This window comes from Sturnus vulgaris, chromosome 6 (genome assembly GCF_052056855.1).
Source record: "Sturnus vulgaris isolate bStuVul1 chromosome 6, bStuVul1.hap1, whole genome shotgun sequence".
NCBI classification, from domain to species: domain Eukaryota; kingdom Metazoa; phylum Chordata; class Aves; order Passeriformes; family Sturnidae; genus Sturnus; species Sturnus vulgaris.
The window spans coordinates 5,376,430-5,399,004 of NC_142248.1; the positions used below are offsets into that span (position 1 = coordinate 5,376,430).

Below are 22,575 nucleotides of genomic sequence, written 5' to 3' on the forward strand. Positions count from 1 at the left end.
ATTTAGAGGATCCATTTGTTATCTGAGCATTAAAACCTGTTTGCTAGATTGCTCTGGTGTGGTGCAGTTTGCTTTCTATGAACCCTGACTGTTTTAAGTGTGGACTTTAGGTTATGCCCAGCCTGCCAGCCCTTTCTGCATGTCACAGGAACTGCAGCATAGAGCTGTCCCAGGGGATTAATACTTCTTTGTGTGTGGCTCAACATAGTAACCCCAAAGGCATAATTAAAACTCTCCACAAGAATTACTTCAGTGCTTATAATACATAATTATGCTTTAGAAATGCAATGCAGTGTTTCTTATTGTTGCAAAGCAAATTTTTCAAACTAAACCCAAAAAGCTTGATTAAGTGAGCATTTATTTTTCATTAAGAACATGTGGTGTGAAGTTCATTTTAATCGATTGACCTATAACTGCTCCTTATTTGATAATGGGACTTTTAAAATAAAAAGTACTGCATTTTTATTTTGGCTGTGATTACTTTATTTTTTGCCAGGCTGAAGAAAAAAAATCCCAGCTATTCAGCATGGGTTTGGAAAGCCATACTTCCATGCACATGGTAGTCAGCTTCTAGATCCAGCAAGGTGTAACCTTACTGTCTTGCTTTTTGGGATATTTCAATTCTTGGTTGATTTTATAATATTTTCTGTATATTGCATAAGCTTTTGTGATAATGAATTCTTCAGTATTGAAGGATAGGTGGGACTCTGTGCAATTGAGATTCAAACTCCATCTTCAGTTTTATGGTAAAGTCTGATAAAGTTTTATGGTAAAGTTTTATTTTATACATAAAATACATGTATATGTTGTACATGGAAGCTTTCATGAGAGGAAAAGTGAATGTGTTAGCAAGTCAATATTAAATGTAATTAAAGTGTATTTAATTTTAATTTATTTTTAATTTATTATGATTAATGTATTTTAATTTAAAGGTATTAAATACATGCTTTACTTTTTCTTGGATAATGTATTATGTTATATGACCTGGTGTGATTCTGCTTGCAGAGAAAGAGGAAAAGACAATTCAGGAAAGTAAAGTGGACTCCTTAAGAGAAAACTGTTCTACTTCTGAATTAAAGAGAAATAAACAGGATGGCTCATGTGAAAGAAGCAAAGAAATGTGGATTTCATTTCCACCACGGATGCCAAATGAGAATGAGGTAATGAGTTAACATTTGTCCATGTGGACAAGCACCACATTTAAACAGAAGAAAATATGGGGAGATACACTGTCCAAATGTTAGAGGCTAGTGCTATTTATCCTATTTGAGGCAAATATTTAAAATACTACCTACGTGTTAAATGCTTAGAGAGGCACCTGCAGAGATCATGTTTGGCAGTGGCATTTGCCCTGCTGAAGAGCTGCCATAATCTGACTAACAAATAAGGCACCCTGCAATGAGTTAGGTAATGCTTTCACTGGAGACTGCAGTTTGTGGTAAAGGTTGGCTAAAAGGAAAAAAAAAAATTCTGAAAGTATGGATGCCAGCATGGACAGATTTATTTTGTTTCTTGTAGATTTTAGGAAGTACAGAGTTCTGTGTTACTGAAGCTGTGTTACTGCCTGAAGTAAACAATAGGCAGGCCAGGGGCATTTTTGACCTTCTGAAACAAGGGATTAGGGATTTAATGTGTAGGGACAAGAAAACAGCAGGCATCATCTGGAAGGGAGTGAGATGGAAATCTGAGTCAACTTGTTAAGAACTTCTGCCTTCCTGCCTGAATAACAAATAATTAAGCTGTGATCTAGTCTGTACTCAAAATTTCCCTTCATTAAACTTTTATTAAAAAAGTAGCAGGTCTTTTTGTGAAATACACAGAGCAACACACTGAAGTGCTTTCAAATGATGGGCCTGTCAGGCATCAGACCACAAGCTGCCACTTTCCTCCTTGTCTTTGGACATGTCTTTGAGGTAGAATCAAGCAAGGCTTTTAAAACAATTACATTCTGTCAGTTGATTGAGTAGTAATAATGACAATATTTTTGCCATTTTTTTCGTAAGTATTGTTTCCTCCTTGGTGTAATTTGTCTTTGTGTCTCTTACTTAAGCCACATCTTTCTGCCACATAAAACAATGTACAACTTCTATTATCCTTTATGTGATGGAGCTTCCATAAAGCTTTATGTATGTTTTTGTTTCTAAAGGAGAGAAAGCTTCAGACATGCCTGCACATTTTTTGTCACATTGGCAGTTTAAGAAACAAATACAACAATAGTAGAATGCAGCAGAAAAATTGCTGTGTAGTAGCAGGAAGAGGCCATAATGCAGTAAGTTGATCACTGTAACCTTTAATCCTACCCTGAGAAAGGAAAATGGGACTGCTATTGAAAACAGTGCTACCATTCTAAATGCTGCTTTTTAGGCATGCCATGATTGCTTGCACTGTTGTTCCAATTGATTCCGTCTGGTCCTGTGTAGGTTTTCAGAGAATTACCTGTACCTGTTCTATTTTCAGGAGCATTCCATTCACTTCTTAAAAAATTTTATGTACAACATCTATAAAGCTGAGTAATTGTTCTAGGGGACCCTTCTTGAGCAGGGACAAGGTGACCTGCAATGGTGCCTTCCAACCTTACCCATTCTGTGATTCTGTGAACTATGTATCAGTAAGAGCTGTGATTGTGGTTTTGATTCTGTTTCATGAATGTATTTCTGCCCATCTATCTACAGACAGTGATGAGTGAGAGCTCAACAGCTGGTGTCTGTGATGGAAGTAATCTCAGTCTCTCTGAAAGAGTGAAGGTAGGTTTTCTTTGATTTTCTTCAAAGTGGGGTTATGAGAAGAGCATGACTTACTTTTCTTGTATTCATTTACAAATTACTTGCAATTTGTTGATGTATCTCTTTCCCATCTTTGGGAAAGAAGAATGAGAGCAATCCAGTTTTTTTTCTAATGTTAGTGAGCATGTACTTTTAAAGTGTAAAGGTTATGTAAGTCTTGATGAAACTGTTTTCAAACTAGGTTGGGAAAAATTATCTGAGAGCATCTTTAATTACTTCATGGAAACACAGAAGAAAACCCAGGGCTTGTAGTGAATCCTCCATGGTAACACTATTTGCAGATAGGCTGGGAAAAACCTTTCATTCTCACCCTGTGCATCTATTGAGAGTGATACCTGAAATGAGAAATGTCTTGTCTTTTGGTATGTTTTAAACAGTTTACATTGTTCAAGGGACATTAGCCTGAGAAAACAGTAGAACAAAGCCCCAGGTGAAATACTAGAAATGTAATAATTCTTAGGTTTTTTATTTCCTAATCAATTCACCATTAGTGTCAAAACAGAAGGATCAAGCTCTAGTTTGCCTACAGCATGTACTCTCTTTGTGCCATATGAAATGAGCTTGCAAAATTGCACAGTAACTTACCATGCATCATTTTCCTATGAAAATATTTTACTTCTCCATCTTCCCACTAAGTTCCTGAAAAAGTTACTGTACAGATTGAGCTTCCTTTCCATCACTTAACTTGATATGTGGCAATTTTGGCAGTAAATCTTTGACTGTACCTAGAAGTATTTCCTTTGGATTACACATTTCAAAGAAAATTCATATGCTTTCTTGGAAAAATGCAGGGGAAAATGGAGAAGATGAAGCAGACAATTTAATGCATTTTGGCTTTGCTCTAGATTGTACTGTAAGGAATGGAACTGGTAGATTTTCATCTATTTTCCAATTTGGGTTCATGACAGGTGGACAACTACTTACACTTGGAAGAGGTAGACACAGATGAAGAGACATGCAGTGGTAGGTTCCTCCCTTTGTATCCACCATCATTTTCTGTCTTTGAATGCAGGTGTGTGAACATTGATTAAAGAACTGCTTCTCCCCTAAAAGAGATGATCTTCCTCAGTTCTTCTGTTGCTAGAAAATTCCCCACATTGCCCCAGTTCCCCAAACTGAAGTACTAATTTTCCCACTCTAAGAGGTAATGAAAGAATAAATTAAGGGGAAAGTTTATTGTACTTTGTCCTGGTGAACAGTTTTTTTTCTTCAAGCTTTTCTAGAAGTGCAGAGCGCTTCTTGTTAGCAACATCTCTCCATATTTATGCATTTCTATTTTGTATTGAAATTACTTTGATTACAAAGGGTTTTTTTTTGGTAAAGTAATGTGGGTGCTAAGAGACAGTGCTGTAAAGTGGAAACATTTAATGAAAATGCTGTCGCTACCTATTAAAACAATTCCATCCTGGACTCAAAATAGATTAGACTAATTCTGAATTCTCAGTGAACTTCTTTAAAAATTCCAATTAGGAGCATTTTGAGTTTGTTGAACTGTTCTATACATCTATAATAATTTTAACTCTCCCACCTCCAAAAAGTAAATGGAATACTAATATCTATAGTTATTTGTCTATTTTAGGTCCTTCTATGGTCTTTATTATAACCAGAACTGACAACCTTTTAGTATTTAAATTCATTTTCTTCATCTATACCTGTGACTGTACAAGGAAACCAAGCTACACAGATGAAGGGATTTGTCTGAGGTCACAGAAGCTGCAGGGCTTTGATGCTTGGTTTCTTAGTTATTGCCACTTGATTGGTCTCTCCATTCTAAGTAAAGTTTTGATTAGTCTTTCCTTTCTGTGTGTCCTGAATTCCTGTGAATTCTTTGAGACTTTGAGACTTCCAGTATCTCCCAAGAAAATAATAAAGCAATGTAAGTCAGATTTATGGCAAATATTCTTTCTCCAGCCTTTCAGAAAGGAGGTAGTAAAACAGCAGTCCAGATCAGGTACAGATGTCAAAGATTTCTTTTGAGTGCAGTGTTGATATGTGCCCATTTTTCCCTTTGGTAGGACGTTGTTCTATGTTTATGTCTTAAATTCTTATTAGAATTCATCTATTTAAAAAACCCTGGAGTTTACTGGTGGAAGCACAAACCCACATTTCACTTGTATCTTAATGAAAGGACAAATGCCTACATCTACTTCATTAAAGTATTGTTAGAGATCTCTAGTTCCAAACAGGCCACAAATTGGTTGATGAGAATTAAGCCCAACTAAAATGCCAAGCAGAACAGTGAGGAAATAGAGCTCTGCTTAAGCTTGGGGATAACTCAGTGCATTACTGTTATAATTCAGTACTGGGACAGACCTTGCCTCTCTCCAGCTTTTGGGTAATTTCTGTGTATGTGTGTGTGTCCAAGAATAAATGTTAATCACATACATATGGGAAGCCCTGGTAAAACATGCTTCATTTGAGGCAGACTGCCTCAGTGAAGAATGAGACTGTATCAACAATGCTCACTAACAATATTAGGCTTTTAGATTGTATTTTATAACATTGAAACACTGCCTTGCCAGAAATTAATTGTTCCTTCTACGTGCTGCAAGGAAAGTGAACAGCATCCAAATTTATACCTGGGAAACCCACAGCCTGGTTCTTGCTCAGGGCTTCTGTGGTGAAAATAGTTGTTGAGTCAGGCTAAAAAATTTTCTTTTGACTCCTATGTGCAGAAAATAGCACTTAGGGTTTGATAGTTGTCTTACATGTCAAAATCCATTCGATAGCTTCATACTAAGAGAGGTAAAGTCTTAGTCCTGTAGAAACCATAGCAACAACATGCATTTTAAAATACAAAATTATGTCACTTCTATTGTTTGTAATGTTAATGTAATCTAGAATAATATCACTAATGAATACCTTAATGAAAGATTAATTCTGAAGAATTCCAGGTAGTTTATAAATGAGGTAAATTGTGACACAAGTTAGAGATATTCTGTTGTTGACCTTCTTAAATGCTGCCCCCTTATGTCAGAACAAATGATTGATTTAAGACTTCATATTGCCAAAACAAGCTTAAAAATACCATAGCTTATTTTACCCAGTAAAAAGTATCATACCTTGCTAGTAATTGCAACAAGCCTTTATCTCTCCTTGTTATTGGCAGTAGTTCAATATCTCTGTGCTTCACTTAGCTTTAAAGGGCAGATCAGTTAGCTGAGTTAGCAACTGTACATTAATACAATAAATACTCACACTTAAGGGCAACTGGCTCAAAGCTGTTAGTATGAGAAGCATGAGAGAAAATAGGTATTAAAACATCCCATCTAACCAGTGCTGTTTGGCAGGTGTCCTGGAAGAACCATTCCAGTGAATTTTTTTGTTGTGTTTTGGGTTTTTTTTTTCTAATTTATCTTGCGAGGTTCAGCGTCTTTTAAGGTGTGAATGAATGTGACTGCTTCTCACGAGTAGGAAAAGCTGCCCACAGATTTGGCCAGTATGCAAATTCATTGTAGCTGTTTTTGTTTGATGGCACTGAGCTGAAAGCTTGAAACAGGGGCAACGTTTTGCATTGTGGGACTTTGGCAGTAAACCACGATTGGCAAAGTGAAATTGCTGGCCTAAACCATAGCTTTAATGCATCCTGTAGAGACAGCATGGGCATGGTGTACTGTAATTGCTCTCTCTCCCTGAATTTAATCTCTAACTGTAAGGAGCTTAAGGCAACAACAGAGATGATCAGGCTTTCTCCAGGGATGGATGGATGCTGCCTGGTGCCTGTGTTTTGGCAACAGGGCTTTCCAGGACTGGTTAGAAATTTCTTGCTGCAGGGCTTGAGGAATAGCTCAGTAATAACAGGTAATATTTGAATAAAGTACCAAATATGTTAAAGAATGTCCGGAGATCTTGAGTGTGCTATTGTTTAAATACAAAAGAAAATTAAAACAGGACTAATTAAATGTGTGGGTGAGGCTTCATAGGCAAGGATATAATTGTCTCATCCTAATCCATCTTGAGAGCATTGAAGTACTGCAAATTTATCTTTTCAAGGTCCCAGTTGTCTGTAACCCCGCAGAGACTGAGGACAACCTGATTGACTCACTCACTTTGAAGCTGAGGCCAAGCATAGCTATTGATTATTTAGCTAATTCTTTAGACAAATTATATCAACATCTGTTATTTTTCATTATCTGTGTCTCTCCATTTATATTTTGAGCTTATGCTTGCATCCAGAAAAATCAGGTTGAGGAAGAGGATTTAGGGTTAAATGAGGTGGATTTTTTAAAGTATGGGGCTCCCTCCCAGCTGGTGAATCCCTTTCTTGTTTTTCTTCTCCAATCTCTGCAATCCATTTAACACTGCCTTGAGATGATTTCACACTAGGCAGCTCTTTGGGACTAACAGCCTGAAGCATGAGAATTAGAGGAGACTGCAAAATTTAGCTTTTAAGCTTTTTTGTTATCACTTTCTTCTCAACTCCCCATCAACAGCATTTTTGTGAAATGTAGTGTCTGAAAGTGGTAAAACCAGTGCCAGTGTATATATAGCTGTCAGTGTATATATAGCTGGGCATCGTTTGGCTACAGTAAAGTTATAGACAAAACTTTGAACTTCCTCACTCTTGAAAGTTAAAAGCAAACTCGTGCCAGTAGATTATTTTTTTTCTATACTCATAATTGATGCCTGTGGTACAGAAGAAGCAAAAAACTCCAACTCAGCAGTGTTGACAGATTTAGTAATCATTTTCTGGGATGTGTTAGGGAGGGACTAAAGAGTATTGTTTTCTTTCCAAATATTCTCTCATTAAAGTATGCTAGACTTGAGTAAAATTGTCAGATACATCATCCAGGGAGTTGATTCTTCATGGTATGAGAGGTGCATTTCAAAAAGTCTTCTCAGTTTTTTTGGTATCACTGCCTGTTCAGTTATATCTATATATGGTGCTGTTGGCAGTATCCAAGGCTTTCCTGTTGCTAATTAATCACCTCCACAGAGAACATAATTAGCAGCTTAATTAGGATCATCATCCAGTAGTGCTGTAGCAGCAGCCTAAACAAGCTGTGAGGTACTGGCTAGAACTTAAAATGGCCTGGAGTTCCTTTGGGTGCTCCCACCGAGAAGGACTACTGTCAAAACTCTCTAATTTTTCTCTCTGAAGGGGTTTCTTTATTAAACATTATCAAGGAAAGCAGTGTTTACCAATTAGACTTTCATATGCTGTCACACAGCCAGGGTAGAGAGAGACAAAGCTCATTTCTGGCATGTCTACTGGCAAACAAAGGTTGATTACATTCTTAGGGGGTGATTGAAAGGAATTTGAAACATTGTTTGCATTACTAACAAGCCTTAAAAAGTGGAATTGACATTTTGAGTATGACAAACACTTCTTGCTAAAAGCCAAAATAAATTTCCTTCTGTTGTCCTAATTCTTAAGAGTTATCTTTCTGAGCCATTGCCAGGCTGTTGCATAACAGTGCTTCCTCCTCATCTTCTCTCTGCAGATTGGTCTGCTGAGGGGGAGAAGCTCTTAGTGCAGAAATAATCAGTGTTTATATCAGTAGGTGATAAAAACCTCTCGATGCCCAGACTTCCTTTACGTTAGTAAGGGTGTAGATTTAGGTTGCAAGTTTGAAACAATAGTGGAAGATACCATTGTCTTTAAATGAGCATTCACATCTTCATTCATACAAATTCTTTTGACCCAAATTATGAAAAAAGCAGAGCATGTGTAGACATAGCCTAGATACCTGGGAACTCTGTCCTTTTCAGAAAGTTTTCTCCTCTAACTGGTGCAGAGTCAGAATAGATGCTGTGCTGAGAACAAGGACTGAAAGCACTTAGATGGCTGGAGATAGACATAAGCACTTATATGTGAATCACGAAACAAGGGACAAAAATCCAGAAATTGAATACCCAAGGGAATTAATTCAACTCTTTTTAAAAGAACATTCTACTTTGCAATTCAAAGCCCTGCTGGCTTTTAAATATTACACTATTCCCAGAAGAAAACTAAATGAAGAATTTCATCATGGATTTTTACAAAGACCTAACTAGGAAATCTTTATTTTCAAATGCAGATTCACAGGGGAATGAGAGGTCCATAACTCCACTACTGTGGTAGAATTGTGCAGGTGGAGATAAATAGACACTTCAGCCATTTCACCCTGGATCTATGTACTCTCTTGTTGCTTCCATTAAGTAGCATTTAATCAATGCTTTGAAAATTTATTCTGAGATTACAAGATAAATGTAAATGTACTATAAAACTGTAAAGAAACTTGTGTATCAGCTGAAAAAAAAATAGTAGGTAGATTTACATAATCCTTTGACTAAATTGCAAGACATATGGTCCCCTTAAGTTCTTTCATAAAAACATTACTGAGACATGATGGACACATCTGTGCTGTGGCAGAGCTGAGATTGATTCATGTTAGAAGATATTTCTAAACCTAAAGCATATCCTTCTGATCTGTCACAGAATGCAAACCCACTGGTCCTGGCATGAATGTTTTGCTGAAGTTTGTAAAAGAAAAGTGATTCAGAAAAGCTGTTCATTTTTGAACTGTGGAGCAAGTCCTGCCTATGTGGAAAGATTACATGTCATTCCATCCCAGATATGGGGAAGTCCTCTCAGGTCCCTCTTTTTGGAAAGCTCAGGGAAAAGCAAACAGCTGTGAAATAACTTTAGATAAGAGAGTCATCTGCAGTGGGGAATATTAGTAGTTCTACTAGATATTTTTACTTAATGTTCTGTTAGAGTCATACTAAGATGCTTTGCAATGATTCTTTATGCCCAATGTACAGGTGAAGCTCTAGCTAAAGAGAAATGAATGAGTTTGCTCAGCTCATCAGTGGCAGACAAGTTGTTTTATAATTTCTACTGCAGATGTCTCTGCTGAGGACCTTCCATCTTTGTTCTGAAAGAAAGGAATGTAATTCCAGGTGCTCTCTTGAGTTTAAGAGCATCTGCATCCAGATTTTAATTCAGCACTCTTAAGAAAGAAGAGCTACCTGTCTGTTTTCAGACAAGTTTGATTTTCCCTTAGTACAGTATTACTATCTAGATATTTTAGGTCAGGACTACGTGGATCTGTTTTAATGATAGCTTATGCAATAATAAATACATCACACTGACTAACAAGTTACTGCCCATGCCTGGGCACTAAACAGGATTTAGCTAGTTTAGGCATAGAGTGGAAGGTTAATGTTGACTCTTTTTTATTCAGCAGGGTCATTAGTTCTCCCAGGAGAGGTGGAACAGACAGTGACTTGCTGTACACCCTTCTTTGATAAGCCTGTTCAGCCAAAGTTCAGAGCCTTGCCAGTTCCCCAGCCATCAGACAGCAAAGCCCAAGAGGTACGAGGTCAAATGTATTCATTCAAATTTTGGGGGTTTGGGGTATTTTTATTTTTCCTATCAGCTTCTACCATTACTTCCTCAAGAACAGAGGGATATAGATCTAGTATGTGGAATTGCTGTGAGTTAACAAGTCATATTATTAATTTTTAAATGAATAATGAATTCTTAAATATGTTAAGAATTGAAATAAACACTCTATTGTATCTTGCACACTGCTACTATATAATCTTATATTTTCAAAGTGTGTGCTTCAATACTTCAAGTGGTATGTGGGCTTTTTAATATTTAATTTCTGTAGCTCACAGAATATTCAAGTAAGCCCTTGCACTTTTAAGCCATTTAGCAACCCTAACTTACATAGAATGATGGACCATTTAATTTTCCAGTGATCTCATGATCTTATGGCATACTCATTGACTTAATATAGGAACCATTTTCTGCAGCAGGGAGGTAGTGAATGATCCCTTTAATGTGAGACTTAAAAGAAAAAGAAAACATTTTAGAATATTTTGTGGTCAGAATTAAGATCTGGTCCCTTGGAAATGAGCAGTAGCAAGATGCTGCTGAGAAACTGCATTGTCAGGGTCTGGTGTGGAGAAGTTTGCTTTATGGCCTCTGAGCCTTTTAATCAGATACAGTCAGTGCAAGCTTTAATTTAGAATTGCTGTCTTCCTTCAGAAATTCAGTTCTCAAACTGCAACAGAAGGTGTGGATTGCTCACAGGCTTATTTTAAGTCATTAAGCTTCCCATCCAAATAGTCAGCCTGAGCATTAACTTTTGGGGGTGTTCCTATTGCAGAGAATTCTTCACTGCTCTTTTCCCCTGCCTGCTCAGTGCAGTAGGAGCTGAAGTTAGCTTCCAGCAAAAGTGGGCCAGTTTTGATAGTTTCATATGCTTATTGATGTTCCCGTGAGGCTTAAATCAAGTTTATAAATGACGCGTGACCAAGGAAGGTTTGGTGTTACAGCACTGCATATGGTGCCTCCTTTCCTGGGCTCAGTTGTGTTTAGTTCCTTGCAATAAACTCTTTACTATAAGGAACAAGTCTGCTTTGGGAAAAAGTAGATGGTCTAAAATGACCTTTCAAGCTTTAATACCTACCATTCTGTGAATAAAAATACTCATTCTTTTCCCTAAGGATTGACATAATTCAAGGTTTTTGCCTTTAGATATATCCATTGGACACAAAATAACACCCAAAAAACTAGAATGAGGTTTTACAGCTTTCTCATTTTGTAACTTCTGTAGAGAAGAAGGAGGGTTGTAGCAGCCTGCAGTGTTCATAAAGGACTGCATATGATTCTTTAAACTATAGTTCATGAAAAATAGATAAAGATCCAGCTGCATGCAAAATTCATTTCCATTTGAGGGAAATTTGGGTTATGAAAGAAACTGAGTATTATTACATTGGCTATGAGTTGCTGCATTTTTCAAGAAGAAAGACAATTTTTGCAACCATTTGGTTAGCGCCAGGCTGCTTAAAATGAAGGCAGTCTTTCCCCTAAATTATAAACATATTTTTGCCTTCATTTAGCTAATATAACTGTGACCTGATTTTTAGAACCGTCAAGACTGAACAGGTCCATTTTAAAGTCCCTCAGTGCTTCAAATTGTCATTGCCTTGAAAATTAAGTCTTGCATTGCTTATGGCAGGACTAGTTTAGAAAGAGAAAAAGATTTTCCCTGGAGACATCTCTGCTTTAAAATGAGACTGCTCTCTGTCCATCAAAACAAATCTGTTAGGGAAGGGCAACATGATGTGGCTGCCTAATTGGTTTTCTTAGAGAATGGAAGACCATTCTGTATGAAAAATAGCAGGATGAGAAATGTCTATGCTATGGAAACACTTGTGAGGCACTTTAGGGTAAATTGTGTATCTCTCAACATATTGCTAGGGAAAGTTTAAAAAAGAAGCTCTGCTAAGAGCCAGTTTATAACTTGGATAATTATTAAAGAACAACTTGTCTCCCTGAAAATGTTTTTCTGTCAAAAGGTGTTAGGAAGTGGCTTAGTGAATGACACAGCAAATTATTTGTGTTGCCCACCAGTGTTGCTTCATCTTTCTTTCCTTCCTTTACACATAAATACATTTCAGGATTTCAGTATCAACCGTGGAGCATACATGACCTCCCACAGGTCACTGCAAATTGAACCAGCATTCATTCTATGTTTGAAATACATTGTCACAGAATGTTTCCCTCCCCTACCCAGAAATTTATTTTCTCCTTTATTTCTACTTAATATATCCCTTCATAAAAGATATCACAGTATTTTTATGTCTTAATGCCTCGCATCTTTATTTGTTCTTATTTTCCTCTCTGCATACACGAGTGCAGTTGATGCATATTTTCCATCCACTTGCTATAAATATGCATTCAGAGTGAGATTCATCTCACCTAACTTCAGCTTTAAATGTAGTTCTAGTCCTCCAGTCACCAAGAGGCAGAGATAAGCAACTTCAGAAAGTGATTAATCCCGCTTGCTGTAGGAATTTGTTGTAAAATGTAATATATCTCCATCCATAAGCTGGGGCTGGGCTATTTTTGGCTAATTGACTACCTTAGTCTAGAAACCTAATTTTTGTATGGCTGGGATTAGGAAAGAAGAATTCTGCCCTTCTCTTTTATTTGTCTGTAGTTTAAGCATTCAAAAAAGTATTTAATACGTCTGTCATTTTATCTTAATCTGTGGCATGGCAGCATTTATCCCCTAAAATACAACTTCCATTGAGTTCCTTTGGTTAAAATTTTACTGATATGCCTCTGCTGAGGTTTGTTTCTGCTACGTGCTACACATAAATGCAACAAGAACACAGAGGAACTTAAAAGACAGGATTGACTAAGTCAAAGAAGATGGAAGAGATATCTTCTCAGAGGCCAGTAAAGACACAGAGATTGAATGACTTGTCCAGAATGATGAAGCAGAAGTGGAAAATTGGCCAAGATTTATTGACTTCTAGTCCAGTGCCCCAAGATCAAACAAACTTTTTTTTTCTCCCAGGCACCACGGGATATACTAAGCTTATATGAGATCATATGCCTTCTCCCAACTTTTTAAAAATTTATTTATTGTTAGTGAATTAGTAAGTTTTCCATTGAGCATGCAATGAAATCACTGGTGAGTGTACATGCCAGCTTTACATAATTTGAACAAGTGAATCATAAAGTGCCATAATTACACAGAAACACACGTTTTAGAAGGATAGAGAAAAGCTGTTCAGCTAAATGTAGCTCCACACAGATTAATAAAAGAATTGAGTTGCCAATTATTAATAGACTTTTGAAAATGTCAATATAAGGTATTTTATTTACAATACTATTTTGTAAAACAACCTCTAGCAAAATATTTCAGTTATTAATATGAATATTACATTCTTTCCCTCCTTTAATTTGGACATGCTGGAACTGTAAATGAAAGTGATTTTTTTCTTCAGAGAGTAAATCACAGAAGCAATCTTAAGCAAACTGGCAGTTTTCTAATAGAGCAGGATTCTATTCCCAGAGAGCTCTCAGAACGATTTCAGTTAGATGTTAAATTAGACACCTGAAATTCACATATTTCTCTCAGCTCCTTAGGCAAAAATAACAAGATAATAACTTGATCAGCTCAGAGGATTCAGTGTTCTATCATAAAATGTCTTCCTTTTGACACAGAACTAAATTGAAGTTTGCAATATATAAGTTTTAGATTGCTTGTCTTCATGGAAGTTTGAAGTCAATGGCTTCTTGGGAGAAGAAGAAAAAAAGGAATCCCTAATGCTTCAAGTATTCATTTGAGAAATGAAGTACACTGATAAATATGCAGTGTGAATAAACTTTTCAAATGTGCAATGAGTGGGTAACAGAGAAATCGTTGACAGAGTGAAGTCGGGTATGTTTTATTTTGATATCTTATTTCAGTTAGCATTGTGGGGTCGAGTTTGGTAAACAAAAGTTTTTCCAATATTTTGCTGCGTCTGCATAAAATGTTCCTGGAATGACATAAAGGCCAAGACAAGGTCAGAGTGGATGTGTGTATACTTTCTGGAACTCTGTTGACCAAGGAAAATATATTTACTTTTGTAAAATCCTTATAAAGGCTTACTGCAGTTTGAGCTCCTCTTAACTCAGTTACCTTGGCTGTGTGCCGTGGTTTAACCCCGGGCAGACACCCAGCCCCACAGGCACTCACCTGCTCCCCACCAGCAGGACTGGGAGAGAATCACAAGGGTGAAAGAAAACTCATGGGTTGAGATAAAGACAGTTTAATAGGGAAAGTAAAAGCCACAGACACAAGCAAAGCAAAGCAAGGAGTCAATCCACTGCCTCCCACGGGCGGGCAGGTGCTCAGCCATCCCCAGGAGAGCAGGGGAACCACCCGTGCCAGTCACTTGGGAAGACAAAGGACATCACTCCAAACCCCCTTTTCTCCTTCTTCCTCCCACTTTGTGCACTGATGACGCCCTGTGGTGTGGAATTGATGACACCCTGTGGTGTGGAATATCCCTTTGGTCACTTGGGGTCACCTGTCCCAGCTGTGTCTCCTCCCATGCACCCCCAGCTCCCTCACCACTGTGGCTGTACAAGAAGCACAAAGGTCTTGGCTCTGTGTGAGCCCTGCTCAGCAATAACAAAAACTTCTCTGTATTACCAACCCTGTGTTCAGCACACATCCAAAACACAGCCCCATACCAGCCACTGTCAAGGAAATTACCTCTACTCCAGCCAAAACTAAACCAAAATGTTGTAAAAAATACTGTTACAACCAAAAATATTTGTGCATTGTATTTTAGAAGAGTGCTTTGGATTTCTGCAAATGAAAGACAGGTAGCAGAACCCTGGTTGCTGCTACCATTTGTTATCCAGTTGTTGGTAATCTTACTGACAAGGAATTCTACAAGGCTCTGCCTGTGGAAAAGATTAAAATGAACATGAATATGCTGAGGAGGTCAAGAAGTCGGCTTTGTCTCTAATGGGAATGAGAGTTTTTGTGCAGGCTTTATCTCCTGTTAACATGTTTCAAATGAGCTATTTATAAAAGTTAATGATGGTTTACCTGAAGTAGTCTATGGATATAAGCAAGATAATCTTTGTATGCAAAATGAATATTGTTTTCTAGACCAACTCTGTCTGGAAAATTTTTCACATTTATAAATGCCCATGGTCTTCACATCTGCATCCAGGATTATTTGGCTGCTCTAATATGTAAACCAAATCCCTAGAAAAATGAGCAATATAGATGATTAATAAAATTACAGTACCCCAGAAAAATTATTTCCAGATTATTCATGCAACATTACAGTTTATTAATAAAGGATGTAGATACTACCCAAATGCTCTCTGCCATGTCTATCAAGTACTCAGCCACCAGAGAGGAATCCAGCTACCACTTCTCTGACTTACTAGATGGCATTAACTGTGTCAGTGCTTCTTCTTACAAAATGTCACATCAAATTGTGCAGGATACTGTGCCTTCCAAACTGAGCAGTGATCACAGGATGCTGAGTGTTCTTCCTGCTTTCCAGCAAGTACATGTGTTCTTCATTTCATACACATCAGTAGTCATGGGCTTCACTGAGGACTTGTCAAAAGCTTGAAAAAATAAGCATGTGTTTAAACGTTTTGCTGATTTGGTGCTGAAGTACTTAAATCTTTGAAACACATTTCTAGACAATTTATATTAGCTTTCCCATGGGATAGGGAGCATTCCTACGCAGTTTTAATATTGAAGATGTGTCTCCTGTGTTGCCCTGGAATTCATTTTATGTAACTGCTTACCATAAACCTTTCATGTTGTGGCCTCCTGCAGTTCCTTATCAGCATGGAGCCTGCCATTGTTATTTGTTTTCATTGTTTTGTTTTATAGGCAGAGTGTTTATTCTAAGATATTTCAACCAGAAGCAATGCAGAAATGCTATACAATATGTCAACAAAGCACATATTGGCAAATGCAGTAAGATTCTTATGTTCATCGTGCAAGAAATGCAAACTAGCCAATTCCATGTCTCTGAAATGGTGAAAAAAATTATTGGAGTCTGAAAATTTATTATGTGTTATTTTGCTCATTGCAGGCCTTTCCCTCACTGAAACTCTGTTCTGGGAAGTATGTTATGTTAGTATTAGATGCATGTATGCTGCAGCTTTATGTAACACTAACCCAAATTTTCATGATATGGAATCTGTCTTTTAAATTTAACATAACTGCATATAACATGTCCATATCCCCACAGCCCTCCTGCTGCAAGTGGCAGGAATATAATAGATGTGTGCATGGGAGGTTTTTAGATTCCTTGCCTTGAGCAAAATTAGTTAATGATATTCATTCAGATACTGTACAGTACAAATGGGGCACATTAAATGGCTTAAATTAGGTCAAATTGAATAATTGAATTTATTCTTTTACTTAAAAAGAGCTTAATCAGCTGAGAGTGTTAGAGTCAGAAAAAATAGTTTAATTAAATATTAATTAGAAGTTTATATTTTGAGCTTCCTTATTATCAGTTGCAGCAATATTATTTATGTATCTGTTTTTCCTCATTACAGCTACTGGGTGATGATGTTCAGCCATTCTCACTTGATGAAGAATTTGATTATGACAATGTGGCACTGACCCCTAAGTTCTCTGGAGCTGAGCTGCAGGCCATTATTGAGTTGTCTGAAGAGAAAACGGGCACAGATGTCAAATCAGCACGAGCTGAAGACTGAGTCAGAGGTGTTCTGTGCAGGGCTGTTGGAATGACCTTTTTATGGGATGAGTAGAGCTGCTCGTTGTACCCTTATTTACTGTTCTTATCTGCATGGCCACTAAATGACATCCCTGAGATTTGTCATTTATTCTGTCAAGGTGCCTTGGATCCTGTACTGGCTCAGGATGAGTGTGCTGGAGTGACTTCTCTATAGGAGCAGAACAAGCTGGTGGATTTCAGAATAGCATCGTGGCTACTCTTGCTTATATCTGGTACTGACTCTGTTCCTGAGTAGTACAAAGCTGGTCCTAAAGCTGTGTTTTACCTCGTTCTCTCAGGAATGCAGTTAAGAGTTCATTAACAGCTGACAAATCAGTCTATGAACTCTTTAAATGTATAGAGATACATAAGTGAATAAATCTGGGTGTATTTTTTTCTCTGTCTTTTGAGTTACTTCAGTTCTGCAAAAAATAAATATTCCTGTTTCTAACAAACTTTTTGTGTTGATCAAAATTGATGTGGTACAACTCCTAAAATTAAAACAGTAACTGCTCAAACCACCCTCCCCCTTCTACACAGAGGGAAAAATAGCAATCTCATCCATTAAAGGAATTGACATTGAAAGGCTGTCAGATTTTACACTTTTTTCACAGGAGATTATTCCAAATAACAGCTTATAGCTTACAGTCTGCATCACTGAAACACAGCAAGCTGGGGCTGAGTAAAGGTCAGCAATATGGGTGGGAGAGAGGAGTGTGCATCTCTGACACAAGATATGTACTCCTCTGAAGGGTTTAGAATCTTCTGTTTTCAGCCAACTGGAGAAGCTTTGCTCTTGAGGCTTTGTTTAACATCACAATGCTGCATTGCATTTTCTGGTATATAATTGCATTCACTGAAGTTTACTGACCAACACTTTGTCCTTGACCTCTCTCTGTTATTTCTGAAGTGGGTGATTAGCATGATAAATATGGGAAGAGTGCCTGAGCAGACTGACAGGGCACCAAACCATAGATTTGTTTAAAGGTTGTGGATGAATTTTCTGTGGCCGGTGTGCTGCTTCATTGTCAGTAATTTATAAAAGTAAAGAAAGGTCTTCTGATGTTCCAAAGGCGATTTTCTGGATCAGTGATTTTGTAAACCATAATAATGCTCCCCTGAAATCTGAATAGCATTGGTTTTGAGGAATGGTATTTACCTTGATTAGGGGATATAATTTAGGAATGAGATTCCAAAAAAAACCAGAAAAGGAAGAGCTCTTAAAGAAGATAGTTAAGGAGACTGATAAAAAAATCACAATTATATTGTATAGAAAAACTGATTTGTACAGGACCTTGCTGCGAGAAGGTAATGAGAATTTTTTTTAATATCTACTCTCACGAAGATGCCTGTGCTGTAGTTAAAATGTTTTTTAAAATGCAATTGGCTGTGTAGCAGATTCTGCTGGGTATTCTGAAACTTTTTTTTAATGTGAATTAATTTTAATTCAATAAAGTGTTTTGTGGGAACCAAGGTATTTTAAATTAAATGGTTTAGATCCAACTGGAGTTTTCCAGTGAAACTTTAAAGTTATAAATTTCTGAAGAGATCTAATTACTAATTCATCTTCTTCTGAAGGACACAGATGTGTATAAATCAGAAGGATAAGAAGTAAGTTCTGAAAGAGCTTCATAACAAATCTGGGAGAAAGAAATGGAGAAGTGTTGTGTAATGATAGCAAGGTCAGCTTTTGAAAGCCTCAACAGAAAAATAAGGGAGACAACCTCATTAACATGTGTATGTATAGCAAAGATAAAGTAAGGAACCTTCTATTTGAGAGATCTTTCTGTACAGAGTTTGCTATCCTGCAGACAAAGAATCAGCCATAAAGGTGAACATTTGTGGCTTTGTGGAATGGTGAATTAGATGCTTCTTGTGTGTGGTTTTTTAGAAAGGCATGAGTCACACAGACTAGAGATCAGTCTTGTGAGAATCCTATTGCCAGTAGAGTCAATGAGAAAACTTGTCTAGGGGTTTATAATATTCTTCAGGCCACATCAGCTCTGGAATCTCTTAAGTGCATTTTCTATTCATTTCATTATCAATTTTTCACTGTACATTAGGGATACATCCAGCCATTCAGTTCCTTCTCTCATAAGCAGATGATTCTTACCAAATGTTCAGAGTACCTACTATGCTCCATAAGTGTCATTCAGTATAGTCATTATATGGTTTCCTTTGATATAAAGAAACACTTTGCTGCAGAATACCCAACAAAATTGGAACTCTTTAGTGGCATTCATCTTACACAGAGAAATGGGAATAATCCCCTTACATTTACACCACTCATGAGTTAGATTTTTACTCCTTGTTAACGGGCATGAATATCACAGTGAAGATTAGGCAATATAGGCTGCATTTTCTGTACATGACATTTTATTGCCCTGCCCCTGTGGTTGTTTTTGGCTTGTACCTTTCATTTGATTACCTTTCACAGAGGAGGCATATTTTCCTCTTAGCCATTACCAGGTTGTCATTTTTAAGAACATACTTTATGTGCATGTTAAATTTTATACTTGCTCATGGAGTTAGTTACCTGGAATTGTTTTAGTGTTTGTGAGGTGGTTTGAAGTCTGAATAATATATATCTTTTCCTCTTGTAGCTTGTATTCTGTTTAATATTTAATATTTTCAGCAGGGCTTGGCAAGGGACATTCATCTTTTCTATTTATGGCCTTTTCTAAACATTTTTCCTGTTTTCCAAAAGAATTAAAGGCAAAACTCTCACATGGAACAGGAAACTCGGAGTGCTACTTGGGATGGATTTAGGGGCTGCTGCAGTAGGGAACAGTTTTCTCCCTGCCACACTGACAAGGATTTTGAACTGCACAATCTCTGACATTGGGTGAACCCATGGGAAGTGAAGGCTGTGTGATGCATGTCCCCAGTCCCTTTGCATTAATGACTTCATTGATGTCTAAAGTGCAGCAGAGATTTGTGTCCTTATCAGTCAGTGAGCTTATCTGTGTTGAAGTTGGCTACCTTTGGTGTTGCCAGAAGGATACTGAGTGTTTCTCTCCACAGTCTTGATGGTTCCTCAGTTATGGGGAGGAACTATCTGTTTTAGGAACTCTGAGTTTTATGAGAAGTAAAATAATCCTTTCTCTGGGGATGGAAACTGAAAGGTTGTTTCCTTGGCTGGCTGAGGTGAAAGCTTGGATATTGTTAATGTTCAGGGTTAATGTTCACTTCTCATGACTGTAAAGGGAACATTAATTATTCGTTGAGATAATGGTTGTGGAAGAATAAGATAAAGACTGAAGAAAGGAAAGAATATGCAGACAAATCTGACTCAGACATTGTTATGAGTATATTTCTATTAATGCACAGAGATACCCTGGTATAAACTTGTATAAACACAATGCCACTGAAGAAAAATAATTTTAGTATGGAGAGTACCCACCAGATAATTCTGAACCTTATGAAGAGATGGTGTGGAAACAAATCCCTGCTCTTATGGGAAAGACTGATCCTTTGGCCTTGATTTTCTGCAGCTATAAACTGGCAGAACTCCACTGAGGCCATTTGTATTCATACAGAGCAGACGGGAGTCTGGTATTTACAGTCTTAGCTGAAAGAATATGGAGCCAAATCAATTCCTGATTTAACTTCACTGAATATATAGTTATGTATATGACCCATTATCATTATGGGAAAGTATTTAAATGAAAAGCCAATGCAAATGAAATGTGAAAAGCATATCTTGTAACTGTTCATATACTACACAGGTTCTTTTGGAGTTTCTGTAGTTGTGTGTGCTTACAACATTGCTTTTTGCTTTAACAAAAATATCACATATATTTTCAAGTCCTGTGCAAATCATGGAACTTTATAACATACATAAATACTAAAGATTTTGATCTCCTTTAAAGTGTTTTTTTTCCCCCTCTGCATCTTGACAAGGATCACAAGTGGACTTTGCTTTATCTTGGAATTGTTTTTAAAATATCTGAGATCTTTTGTAAGTGTATACACTTTCTTATAAAGGTAGACTCTCAGTTAGTGATGCTGCTCTAAACGCAGAAGTAAAAATAGGACCAAATTCCTGGTTGCTCAGCAACTTCATTTGCATCATAGTGTGGGTAAACAGACATTTGGTGTAAAGTGTCTGCTTGGATAGCAGGCTGATTTATATCCTGTTGTCCTCTACCTTGAGTTCTACTTGGGAGTCTAAGCAGCAGCTCGGTCCCACCAGGGTATGAGTGCTCACAGCCCTGCAAAGAGGCTGTGGGTTAATTCAGTTTGCAGCTGAGGCAGCAGGCTTGTGCTGGGGCTCCAGGAGAGTTCAGCCAAGTGTGGCTGTTCAGCTCTGTTCAGCAGAGATTTGTGTTACATCAATAGTCAATGTGCTGCTCCTCAAGACGTGGCTGACAAGGGTTGGGGCAGAGATTCCTTGGCCTCCATTCCCTTTCTGGGCCGTGCTGAGCAGGCAGCTCAGTACCCTCCTTCCCGGGCTGCAGCTCAGTTCTGTGTTTCCAAACCCCTGAGTGAGGAGAGAAACCCCTGCCCAGGGATCTGCTGGTCTTGGGAACTGAGGAACCCCTGCCCAGGGATCTGCTGGTCTTGGGAACTGAGGAACCCCTGCCCAGGGATCTGCTGGTCTTGGGAAATGAGGAACCCCTGCCCAGGGATCTGCTGGTCTTGGGAACTGAGGAACCCCTGCCCAGGGATCTGCTGGTCTTGGGAAATGAGGAACCCCTGCCCAGGGATCTGCTGGTCTTGGGAACTGAGGAACCCCTGCCCAGGGATCTGCTGGTCTTGGGAAGCCAAGAATGCCCTGCTCAGGGTTCTGCTGGTCTTAGGAACAGACTGCTCAGGGTTCTGCTGGCCTTGGGAAATGAGGAACAGCCTGCTCAGGGATCTGCTGGCCTTGGGAAATGAGGAACAGCCTGCTCAGGGTTCTGCTGGCCTTGGGAAATGAGGAACAGCCTGCTCAGGGATCTGCTGGCCTTGGGAAATGAGGAACAGCCTGCTCAGGGTTCTGCTGGCCTTGGGAAATGAGGAACAGCCTGCTCAGGGATCTGCTGGCCTTGGGAAATGAGGAACAGCCTGCTCAGGGTTCTGCTGGCCTTGGGAAATGAGGAACAGCCTGCTCAGGGTTCTGCTGGCCTTGGGAAATGAGGAACCCCTGCTCAGGGATCTGCTGGCCTTGGGAAATGAGGAACAGCCTGCTCAGGGTTCTGTTGGCTCCTTGCCCGCAGAGCCAAGTGCTTGTGCCAGCCCAAGGCATTCCCACCGTGGGTGCTTTCTTGTGGCCAGCTGTCAGTTAGCACAGGTGGCCCCGAGGTGCCACATCTGTGCCAGGCTCCTCTCGCTGGGAGCTGGCTGCCTTTGCCCATCCTGGGCACATGAGCTCTCCCAGGTGCTAAATGTCTGCACATCCCTTGGGAAAGCAAGGCAGACAGTTTTCTCTGAAATGGTGTTAAGTTGTAGAACATCTCAAAAGATGATGAGTTTGTGATTGCTGCCTGTTGGAGGTGGCACCTTGTGTTTTGCTGGCAAGATACTGTAAGCCAACGTTGCAGGTGTATGGGCTGTGAAATACCACAGATTAGACTGAAAATGGTTTTAGTGCTTGTCTGTGACAAGTTTGTAAGAAGAAAAGCAGGTGCTAAAAGGTACTGTCGTTTTTATAGACAAGCTACTTTATTTGCAATTGCAGTACCCCACAGTTAAAATGGAAATCAATTTTAATGTCTTATGAAAATGCAGAAATATTTGTCTCATTTACAGCACTTCCAAGAAGGACAGATAATAAAATTCCCCAGATTTATGATCTATAATT

The 22,575-nt window shown here is 38.3% G+C and overlaps 1 protein-coding gene across 7 annotated transcripts in view; it reads left to right on the forward strand.

Moving 5' to 3' along the window:
* Positions 1-17,245, forward strand: part of IFTAP (intraflagellar transport associated protein) — a 39,371-nt gene extending 22,126 nt beyond the window's left edge. For 4 of the 7 annotated variants that reach the window (XM_088166797.1, XM_088166796.1, XM_088166799.1 and 1 more), the window contains 5 exons: positions 1,006-1,160; positions 2,673-2,744; positions 3,692-3,746; positions 9,953-10,083; positions 16,609-17,245. In XM_088166797.1, coding sequence (XP_088022923.1) covers positions 1,006-1,160; positions 2,673-2,744; positions 3,692-3,746; positions 9,953-10,083; positions 16,609-16,770 — 575 coding nt within the window. In that variant the 3' untranslated portion in view covers positions 16,771-17,245. The remainder of the gene's footprint in view (positions 1-1,005; positions 1,161-2,672; positions 2,745-3,691; positions 3,747-9,952; positions 10,084-16,608) is intronic. The other 3 variants (XM_088166801.1, XM_088166800.1, XM_088166802.1) reach the window with 1 other exon arrangement.
* Positions 17,246-22,575: the final 5,330 nt, after the last annotated feature.